The sequence below is a fragment of the Notothenia rossii genome (assembly GCF_949606895.1).
Source record: "Notothenia rossii genome assembly, chromosome: 6".
Lineage (NCBI taxonomy): Eukaryota > Metazoa > Chordata > Actinopteri > Perciformes > Nototheniidae > Notothenia > Notothenia rossii.
In genome coordinates this window covers 86,936,057-86,947,922 of record NC_136909.1, presented here as the reverse complement: position 1 = coordinate 86,947,922, position 11,866 = coordinate 86,936,057, and the positions used below count along the sequence as shown (strand labels likewise).

At 41.8% G+C, this 11,866-nt stretch overlaps 1 protein-coding gene across 1 annotated transcript; it reads right to left on the bottom strand.

The window, feature by feature from the left end:
- Positions 1-1,054: 1,054 nt before the first annotated feature.
- Positions 1,055-9,158, bottom strand: LOC307044245 (5-hydroxytryptamine receptor 7-like). Its single transcript, XM_079689332.1, has 3 exons — positions 8,313-9,158; positions 3,146-3,451; positions 1,055-2,346 (listed from the first exon to the last, which is right to left on the bottom strand). Exons 1-3 carry the CDS (start codon positions 8,894-8,896, stop codon positions 1,782-1,784), a joined length of 1,455 nt encoding a protein of 484 aa, XP_079545458.1. The 5' UTR covers positions 8,897-9,158; the 3' UTR covers positions 1,055-1,781.
- Between the last annotated feature and the right edge of the window lie 2,708 nt (positions 9,159-11,866).

Sequence of the window (11,866 nt, the reverse complement as noted above, 5' to 3'; positions counted from 1 at the left end):
TAAGAAAGAAAGGTTTTGGCACATTCAACACATTGACACAAAACATATGAACTCATATCGCAGGGACGTCTTGGCGTGGCTGTTGACGTGTGTACAAACGTTACATATCATTTAGTGTTAATCGTGAAATAAAACAGTGATCATAAGAGAATACATTTGGTGCTCAAGCCTTCTCCTTTTTGTTTTAAATGTTTCCTTGGCTTGATCCGGAAAGAGAAGAAGACACTGTCCAGTGAGACGGAGAGCTTCCTCTCGTGGTGCTCAAAGAGAAAGTCAGTGTTTAGATCCAACGATATATGCAAAGATCTTCCGTTTGGAGGCAGCTCTGGATGTGCAGCCGTCACATGCTGCACAGAAATGTTCTGCAGCAGCCACTGGTTTAAGAAAAGCATCCTTCCTTCATCCATGCCAGCCCTCATCTCTAATATTCTCTTAAGGATACATCGTGTAAAGCCCGTAGACAGATGGCACCAAAACATTACTTTACGAAACTTTTGAAGTTTATGAAAAGTGTAATATAAATACATTTTGATTTGATTTACAGTATTTACCAAACAAAGATGACACAATGAGAGTAACGGTGTGTGTTCCCTACTTTTCTCTGGATACACTTTGTGTGGTTTCTTCCCTCCAATTAAGTGAATATCATTATTCTATCTAGCCGTCTCACTTAATGAAGACTCAGAGATCCTCCTCACTAACCCAACGTTACATAGTCTCCACGACATATTTTATTAGACTGGGTAAAGGCCATTTTGGAAGAATATAGGAATAAGATGTGGCCAAAATGTGTCTATTTCTGACCGAATCTAAAGGTGGAGAGTCTCGTTCCATGCCTAAAAGTTAGATAAATCCTCAATTAAAAATATATAAAGTGTTACATCTGCCCTGGTGTGTTCTCTGGCTTGTCTCACGATGATAAGACGTGTCAATGTTGTGACATATCGTTAGGAATAAAAGGCTTTTCTCTGTTCATATAATAACTCTATCTCACCTGTCCATGCTGGTAACGCACAGACTCATGATGGACGCGATGCAGAAGTAACAGCCGTTTTAAAAAGTGCCCTTAAGAAGAACCAGAGGGAGCCTCCACACAAACCCCACGTTTTCTAAATATCTTATTGACTGCAGTGATGGCAATATGTGCAAGAATATGGCGTGAAAAGAGGGATGAGATGAGATGAGGACAAAATGTGTCTCTGACCAATCTGCACGTGGAGAGTCTCGTTGCGTAAAAGCTGAATACATGTAATATGAAATCCCTCATCTCCCCGCAGCAATCATCGCACAAATGTGGTTTGAATGAACCGTCGTTGTTGGGGTCTGATTGGCTGCTTCTCGCTTGTAATGGAAATCATGATTATCAGAGAATTGAAAGCTATGATGGTATTTAATATATAAATAATACAATTCTGTAAGCCTTACATGTGAAGACAGTAGATCTATTGTACTGGAGGTAACTGACCCCTGATGACCCCTGATCAAAGTCATGTAGTGATGGCACCGTAAGTAGCTCTACTCATCTCATTGTACCTGTGTAATGACAATAAAGGATTCTATCCATGTATTCATTGTAAGTGTATAAAAGCTCTCTCTTCAGTCTGAGCACTCGGCTGGGGACACATTGCTCTTCTTGTTGTTTCCCTCTTTTGAAAAAGATTAAAGAACCAGAAAGACATCTCTTAGAGTTTCTGTGTTCTGAATGAACCGTCCCGTCTGATCGGCAGCTTCAATCTTTATCTTGATTTTTTTATTATGTTAATGTTTTCTTCACGGCAGCTTCACGCGTCGCTCTCCGGCTTCTCCACCAGCTTCAGAGCCTCGTGCATGCCGGCGGCCGACAGCTTCCTGTTGATGTTCCTGTAGCGGCACCGCAGGAGGTTGCTGTAGGTGGTCCTCAGGTCGCGGTTGAAGAAGGCGTAAATGAAGGGGTTGATGAGGGAGTTTGCGTATCCGAGCCACAGCAGCGTCCTCTCCAGCCACAGAGGGACGCAGCTGCACTCCACGCCGCAGATGAAAGGCCGCGCGGTGGAAACCAAGAAGAAAGGAAGCCAGCAGAAAGTAAAAGCCCCGACAACGATTCCCAACGTGGCCGCCGCCTTCTGCTCACGCTTAAAAATGGACTGGTTTTTCCTCTTCCTGCGATCCCCAGTTTTTAAGAGGCGAGAAACCCGTGTGCTGCACTCTTCCTCCACTTCCCGCTGTAGCTTCAAAGCCGCCGCCACACAATCAAAGCTCTCTTCTTCTTCTTCCTCCACGTTCTCCGTCGCTTCAACGCTTCCCGGTTCCTCTGATACATCCACACGGTGACCGTCTTTTCCTCGTTTCCCCCCTCGGATAGCCTCCCTGGGGAGAGAGAGGGTTTAAAGTACACATCCTTCACTCAAGTAGAAGTACAGATACTCGTGTTTAAAAATACTCTGGTGAAAGTAGAAGTACTGACTAAACTTCTTTACTCAAGTCAAAGTAAAGAGGCTTTGAAATGTACTTCAGTAAAAAGTACCCATAACTAGCAGCTGTTTGAAAGAGTACCTGACCTCCCTTTATATTAATAGAACAATAATGTCATTGTTAGCTAATGAATGTTTCCATGGTGACCAACGGCAACATGACAACGTTTCCATTGGTCCCTCTTCTTTAGAGAAGACCAGGAAATGATGGATACACGGATCGTGTTCAAATCAATAGGCACGCAATGACTCTAAATAATAATGATCACGCCACCAAACACACATTCAGACTAAAGGAACCAGCCTGTTTGGAAAATGAGAGAAGTAGGAAGTACAGGTATTTGAGTTCAACATGTAAGAAGTAGAAAGTACAGGTATTTGAGTTCAACATGTAAGAAGTAGAAAGTACAGGTATTTGAGTTCAACATGTAAGAAGTAGAAAGTACAGGTATTTGAGTTCAACATGTAAGAAGTAGAAAGTACAGGTATTTGAGTTCAACATGTAATAAGTCAAATTAAAAAGTTGTCAGAAAAATAAGTAGTGGAGTAAAGTACTGATACTAGAAACATGTATTTAAGTACAGTAACAAAGTATTTGTACTCCAATACTTCCCGTCTCTGTGAATAATACAGACGGAGATACCTATATATCTTATCTCATCTTATCTTAAGTATTTGTGCTCCACTCCTCTCACCTCTGCCTGGGGAAACAGGTGATGGTGTGTTTGGCGGCGCTGAGTTTGGCCGCTCTGTAGATCCGGTTGTACATGATCAACATGACGGACATTGGGATGTAGAACGCCACCGCCGTGGAGTACACGGTGTATCCGAAGTCCTGACTGATGAGACAGACCCGTCCGTCGTTTACGTTCTGCGCCCAGCCGAAGAGAGGAGGGAGGGTGATGGAGGCGGAGAGGAGCCACACCGACAGAACCATCTTAGCCATGCAGCAGCCGGTCTGACGCACTGGATACGTGAGAGGTTTGGTGATGCCAAGATACCTGAGGAGAGAGAGAAAGGTGTTGGTGTGAAGTGTGCTTTGCTTTCTGTTAGAAAACTCTCACTGGTCCCCGGCTTGAGCTTCAGTCTCAGGGTCCATGTATTTCTGATTCTCCAGAATGGAAGTAGTCATCACATACAGAGCATCAACTAGTTCCTGAACAGTGTCCTTCACATGCTGATATCCAAGAGAGGGAGTTCCACAGTCACAAGATGGAGGAATAGAAAGCAGTATTCAATGTTTACTTCAGATTAGCTCCACGTCAGAAATGATCATGCTTGTCACATGTCTCTCTCCATAGAGGCTGAATCATCATGTTAATCACATACAGTTGCAGGAAAAGTATGTGAACCCTTTGGAACTTCCTGGATTTCTGCATAAATTGGTCATAAAATGTGTTCTGATCTTCATCTAAGGCACAACAATAGACAAACACAGTCTGCTTAAGCTAAAACCACACAAACAATGATATGTTTTTATGTTTTTATTGAACACACCATGTAAACATTCACAGTGCAGGGTGGACAAAGTATGTGAACCCTTGGATTGAATAACTGGTTGACCCTCCTTTGGCAGCAATAACCTCAACCAAACGTTTCCTATAGTTGCATATCAGACCTGCACAACGGTCAGGAGGAGTTTTGGACCATTGATCTTTACAAAACTGTTTCAGTTCAGCAATATTCTTGGGATGTCTGGTGTGAATGGCTCTCTTGAGGTCACAGCATCTCAATTGGGTTGAGGTCCGGACTCTGACTGGGCCACTCCAGAAGGCCTATTTTCTTCTGTTGAAGCCATTCTGTTCATTTCATTTCAAACCTTTATTTAGACAGATTGGTCCCTTGAGATCATCGATCTCATTTACAAGGGAGACCTGCATCATTTAGTTCCACATGAAACATAAAAACAACATACAAACAAACAACAGAGGATATCATATTTACATATTCAACATTTCCAAAAACCCTGAGTGTCAGAAAGCATTTCATTTAGACGTGCCTTAAATACATTCAGAGAAATAAAAATGCTGTCGTTGATTTGCTTCTGTGCTTTGGGTCGTTGTCCTGTTGCATCAGCCATCTTCTGTTGAGCTTCAGTTGGTGGACAGATGGCCTTAAGTTCTCCAGCTAAATGTCTTGATCAACTTGAGAATTCATTTTTCCGTGGATGATGGCAATCTGTCCAGGCCCTGAGGCAGCAAAGCAGCCCCACACCATGATGCTCCCTCCACCATACTTCACAGTTGGGATGAGGTTTTGATGTTGGTGTGCTGTGCCTTTTGTTCTCCACACATAGCGTTGTGTGTTCCTTCCAAACAACTCAACTTTGGTTTCATCTGTCCACACAATATTTTGCCAGTGGAACATCCAGGTGCTCTTTTGCAAACTTCAAACGTGCAGCAATGTTTTTTCTGGACAGCAGTGGCTTCCTCCATTTTATGACCAACTTATGCAGAAATCCAGGTAATATTTTCAAAATCCTGACTTTTTTTTCGAAGAATAAAAGAATTCTGACTTTTTCTCAAAAATGTTAAATATCACTGGTTTGATCTTGAATCTCAGGATCCATGTATCTGTGATCCTCTCCAGAATGGAAGTAGTCATCACATACAGAGCATCAACTAGTTCCTGAACAGTGTCCTTCACATGCTGATATCCAAGAGAGGGAGTTCCACAGTCACAAGATGGAGGAATAGAAAGCAGTATTCAATGTTTACTTCAGATTAGCTCCACGTCAGAAATGATCATGCTTGTCATATGTCTCTCTCCATAGAGGCTGAATCATCATGTTAATCACATAGCTATCATATGCCTCAAACAGTCCTGATGCTCTTCTAGGTAATCACACATCCTGTCATGTTCACAGCTACAGTTGGGATACCTTTGTTACCATGTTACTCTGATACTGGAAGAGGACATTCAGGATTTTCCCAACACTTCTCTATATTTAAAGGTTCAAGGTTAGTTTGTTTGTACAGCACATGTTAAGACACAGAGGCAACTCAAAGTGCTTCACGTAGGCATTCAACACATAATAATTAACAAACAAACACGAAAACAAAAAAAGACAATTCATAAAAGCGTTAAAATAATAGCTGCAGCTAAAAGTGCAATGATAAGGAACGGTTAAAGGATCTCAGGATAGGCAGCTTTAGAAATAAAGATTTTGAACCTAAAAACATGGCGAAAAATTGATATTTTACGGATGTTGACAGTATTTTCTGATGTATGGAGTAATAAAAGAGATATCCAAAATCCACTCTATAAAAACTTTAGACTCGAAAAAATGAAAAAATGAAAGAAGAATTTGGAACCTGACTTTATCCAATGTTCAGGTTCGTGTTCCTGAAATGTATTAAAATATGCGCACATTTAATTATATTATGGTTCATTTGCATATTTAAACATGCTATTTCAGAAAACTTGTAATACAAAAAAAAACTGTCTTAATGTAAGTAAATAACTGGAGAAATGTCTAGCTGATATCTTTAAGTTAAATAAATGACCCTATTCACTTATAGTGTCTCGCCTTAACTTCCTCTTTATTATTGCTTGGCTTTTTGACTTGCCTCTGTTGCTGTAACACTGTTAACGTCTCTGCTGTGATACTAATAAAGTTATTCTGATTCAACAAGGTGCCTTTGAGTCAACACCTATCTGTGGTGACCATATGCAGACCGGCTGGAAACAGGAAGTCCAGAGATGCTGAGAATTATCATGTGACCAGGAAACCTGTCAGTGTTAAAGGTCATCTATCATGCTCTGTTTAGGCAACAGCATAGGTCTCAGATACAAATATATAAAAACATGTCTATGAAGTGTTTTGCACAAAATACCAAACAGATCACCCATTCTAGCCATGCCTCATATCCCTCTATTTCACTTCCTGTTTCTAAAGTGATGATTTGGGTATAAAGCTTTACAAAAATAAAGAGGAGGGGTCTGAGCTCATGCGGGACCCGGCAGCTACTGTCTAAACTAAATACTGCAGTGATGAAACGCCATATCATGGATTATCAAGGATTCTCTCTGAAACAGTATGGAGCTCAAAGGCTTTCTCTCTTGCCGGTTATACCACAAGGTGAGTTCCTTTTTACTTCCTGCTTCTTCACACACATGCTCTCCAGTACAGGTTAGCTCTGAGTGTTAGCGATGCTAATGTAAACACCGACCATATTACGTCCAAAACAGTCGGGCTTTGTTTCTGATAGCAACGTTTCTGATAGGGCCGTGGGTCCACATTTCAGATATGACGTCATATCGGACGCAAATCTGGATCAGCTCTGTTGTTCCCCCGTTTTTAGAGATGTGGGTACAGAGGAAAAGAGAGAGGGTTTTATTTTCTGGCGCTGCGTGAGTTCCCTGACACACCGGGGACACATCTTTATGTATAACAGACATCACAAAGTGCATTTTGTATGATAGGTCCCCTTTAAATAAAGAGCCGGTCTGGAGAGACATGGAATATAACGGGGAAATCAGGATACTAAAAAAGTGAATTCCCTCACAGATACATTTCTAAAGATTGTGGATTACCTGAGCAGATCTACAGTGTTAGTAACCCTAAACAGATCACATAGTGTGTGTTGTAAAGGATCAGATGTTCTCTCTTCTCTGTCAGCTGTTCTGTGGGATAATACTGTAAGTCAGAATCTATACTTCTACTTTCCGAATCTGCTTTATGGTTTTCACTTTCTTTGCTGTCTTTGTTCTGTTTTGTACTCTTTCACAAAGGAATCAAGGACAGAGAACCCATCAGAAAGGTCATATGTCTGATCCTCTGCAGCCCCCTTTGTCTCCCCTAAATCTTTCAAGGTGCCCTTGAGATCCTCCTCAAAAACCCAACGTTACAGTGACTTAATGACATATTTAACCCTAGACTGGGTAAAGGCAATTTTGGAAGAATATAGGAATAACATGTTGCCAAAATGTGTCTATTTCTGACCAAATCTACACGCGGAGAGTCTCGTTCCATGCGTAAAAGTGAGATAAATCATAAATGAAAAACATATGAAGTGTTATATCTGCCCTTGTGTATTCTCTGACTTGTCTCACGATGATAAGAAGTGTCAATGTTGTAAATCTCTTTAGGAATAGAATGCATCTTCTCTGTTAAAGGTTATAATAACTCCGTGATGGACACGATGCATGGCGATGTCCCCACATTTTAAAAAGTGCCCTTGAGAAAAACCACAGGGTGCCTCCACACAAACCCCACGTTACATCGTCTTGTTTCTAAATGTCTTATTAGACTGGGTGATGGCAATATTTGCAAGAATATGGCGCGTAAAGGGGAAAGGATGAAGCCAAAATGTGTCTATTTCTGACCAAATCTACACGCGGAGAGTCTCGTTCCATGCGTAAAAGTTAGATAACTCATAAATGAAAAATATATGACCTGTTTTATCTACCCTTGTGTGTTCTCTGGCTCAGGAATGAAACAATGTCCTCTGTTAAAGGCACTAATAATTCTACCTGTCGATGCTGATTACGCACAGGCGGCACATCGCATCCATGGCGTGAACACGTTACAGAAGTCTCCATATTTAAAAAAAAAAAGTGCCCTTGAGGAAAAGTCCTGAGCCACACCGAGCCTCCACACAAACCCCACGTTTTAATATCTTATTAGACTGGGTGATGGCTATATTAGCTAGAATATGGCGCGTAAAAGAGACAGGATGTGGCCGAAATGTGTCTATTTCTGATAAAGATCTGCATGTGGAGAGTCTCGTTCCGTGCCTAAAAGCTGGATAAATAAAGTTGTATATCTGCCCTGGTGTATTCTAAGCTAGTCTAAATAACTAAATAAGATGTAGATGTTGTGATTGTATGAATTAAAATGTTACAAAAACTCCATCTCACCTATCGATGCTTATTACGCACAGACTCATGATGGACGCGGTGCAGCACATCACATCCATGGCGATGAACACGTTACAGAAGAACTGACCGAAGATCCACTGACCCCCGATCAGATCTGTGATGCTGACGAACGGCATGACGGCCAGAGCCACCGACAGGTCCGCCACAGCCAGAGAAACGATCAGGTAGTTGGAGGGCTGCCGGAGCTTTTTCACGAAACAAACGGAGATCACCACCAACATGTTCCCGCAAATGGTGCTCAGCGTCAGCATGGTGAGCACCGCGCCGATCAGCACCTTCTCAAATTGGCCGTAGCCCAGAATCTGCTCCCCGCACCGCGTGCCGTTTATCTCCATCACCTGCGGCTGACTGGAGGTGGATGGAGACGTCGTTGCTACCGCTTCTGCCGCTGCTGCCGCTGCCGCTTCTGCCGCACCTTGCGCAATCTTCAGCAGCCGCGGCCCCAGACCCTCGGAGATCATCGCGTTTCCTCCGGGATCTCCAGCTCCTCCTGTCCGGTCTTCTATCATGAAGGACGACCTCATGTTGCCAAAGCTGCCGTTACTTGCTCCAACAACCACCATGCTGCTGTCTTAATGTCCTTCTCATCCATGGATTTGGAGACTGGTTTGATGGTGACATGTGCGCGCACGGTTGTGCCAAAGTTAGAGTGAGAAAGGAGTAACTCCTGTCCCCCTCCTCAGGATGAACTACTGCGATCCTCTTCCCTCAGAAAGCATCCAGTCTTCTATTTACAGGAACACTCGTCATTACGCACGGTGGGCATATCCCCCAAATACCTGACCTATAATACACGGTGGTGTTTCTTCTCGTCCACCGTGGGTACCACTATTCCCTTCTGCCTGATGTGTGGAAAGAGACATGTATACACCGCAGTGCCGCGCATTTATACAAAAGTTGACGCGTGACGTCAAAGTGGATTTTGGGTAGCTCATAGGCTGCAGAGCGCTGAGTGTCCCATAATGCAAATAAACGATCCGCAAAAACAACATCTGTATGGCATTTATTAGAGTTCATCGTGGTGACATTGTCTTGGCAAGGGCACATGGATGACCGTGCGTAATTACGCAGAATGGATTTCAGATGCAAGTTGGTGTCGCCTGTGTTATATAGCATCGCTCCCTCCGCGCACACACACACCACACCACACACACACACACACACACACACACACACACACACACACACACACACACACACACACACACACACACACACACACACACACACACACACACACACACACACACACACACACACACACACACACACACACACACACACACACACACACAGCAGAGAGAGCACACACTGGGAGAGATCACACACACACTGTGAATGGACAATAGATTATGAAGGGAGGAGATTTTTGCTCTTCTATAAATAATCCATTCAAGAAAACTGAGGCCATCTTTGTGGGTCGCTCCAGACTCAGTTCATTTCGGGCATGGTGACTTGCTTTATTACTTCCATGGGAAACCTTTATCATTCCACTTCATATGGAAGAGACAGGATGGCTAGTTGACTTTTCTCTGGACACATCATTTCATTTTAAGGTTGTTTTCTTACAGATAAAGAGGTGCTTCTTCTTCTTCATCATCTTCTTCGTCCTCTTCTTCATCATCCAGCCATAAAATGAAAGTGCAGGACATCTACCTCCATCTCACTTTTGAAACCTGACAGATTTATGTTTCTGTCGGAGAGAGCAGAGCTGCTCCTGAGGCCTGTTCATCATTTTCTAATCCGAGTCCAATTATTTATCCATAACCTCACACAGGACGTGAAGCCTTGGACAACAGCGCCCCCATGTGGTCATACATCAATACTGCATGCTGTGCTGATTATCATCATTGTTTTGTTTTGCTTTGATCTTTATTAGCATTTTAAGAAAGTATTCACCATTCATACATAACAAAATAAACACATCTATACATAGACTACATATCAGTTGACAAATCCGAAATGAAATAATAAAATAATAGTAATAACACAAATAAAAGGATGGATACATTATTAATACTCAGATATACATTAATTATCTTCATTATAATGTTCTTTACCCATTCGTCCACCGTTCCTCAAAGTGTTTTAATGTATTTTGTCTCACCACTTCTTCAATAAACCAATATGACTTGTGTTTTTGTATTTTATTTTACTATTTTATTCATCCTAAGTGTTGCTAATTGCTTGTAAAGCCCTTTGAAGTGTGTTTGAAATGTTTCAAGTGCATTTCATTGATGTACACACATACTGTGTCTTATTATATTATTGGAATTGAATATTGGAATCTTTAAAACTTAAGAAATCTTGATCCTTGCCTTTTATGAATACATTAAATGTTATGAACAAAGTCATGGTTTAACAGGTGTGTGTGTGTCTATGTGTGTGAGAGAGTGTGTGTGTGTGTGTGCGTGTCTCTATATGTCTCGATGTGTGTGTGTGTGTGTGTGTGTCTGTATGTGTGTGAGAGAGTGTGTGTGTGTGTGTGTGCGTGTCTCTATATGTCTCTATGTGTGTGTGTGTGTGTGTGTGTGTGTGTGTGTCTCAATGTGTGTGTGTGTGTGTCTGTATGTGTGTGAGAGAGTGTGTGTGTGTGTGCGTGTCTCTATATGTCTCTATGTGTGTGTGTGTGTGTGTGTGTGTGTGTGTGTGTGTGTGTGTGTGTGTGTGTGTGTGTGCGTGTCTCTATATGTCTCTATGTGTGTGTGTGTGTGTGTGTGTGTGTGTGTGTGTGTGTGTGTGTGTGTGTGTGTGTGTGTGTGTGTGTGTCTCTATATGTCTCTATGTGTGTGTGTGTGTGTGTGTGTGTGTGTGTGTCTCAATGTGTGTGTGTGTGTGTGTGTGTGTGTGTGTGTGTGTGTGTGTGTGTGTGTGTGTCTCTATGTGGGAGAGAGAGAGTGTGTGTGTGTGTGTGTGTGTGTGTGTGTGTGTGTGTGTGTGTGTGTGTGTGTGTCTATATGTGTGTGTGTGTGTGTGTGTGTGTGTGTGTGTGTGTGTGTGTGTGTGTGTGTGTGTGTGTGTGTGTGTGTGTGTGTGTGTGTGTGTGTGTGTGTGTGTGTGAGACCTTAATACTTGTTACACCTGATCCGTGCATCTTCTTCTATTGCTTCACTCCTGATATGAAGTCAATCCAATGAATACATGAATATCAATTCCCGATATTAATCACACTCTCCCTCCCGACAGATAATAATGGTCTCCCAAGATAATTGGAAAAATACAAAACAAATGAAAAACAACAAATACAAAATAAAAAATACAACAAAAAATAATCGTGTCTAATAAATAATAACAAACATTTCCATAGATCCATACATTTTAAGAATTTAGCAATACTTACAAACAATGTTGTGATTATTTTTGCGGTATTAACTAATTAAATCAACTTACTGTAACAACAGAGAAATCATATGATTAAATAATACGACATGTATTTTCATTACATTCGGGTAACTAGGTTTTCCTAAAAAATGCCCTCTATATAATTAATAAAAAAGTAAAATATTATAAGATAATTAGAAAAAAATGCATGA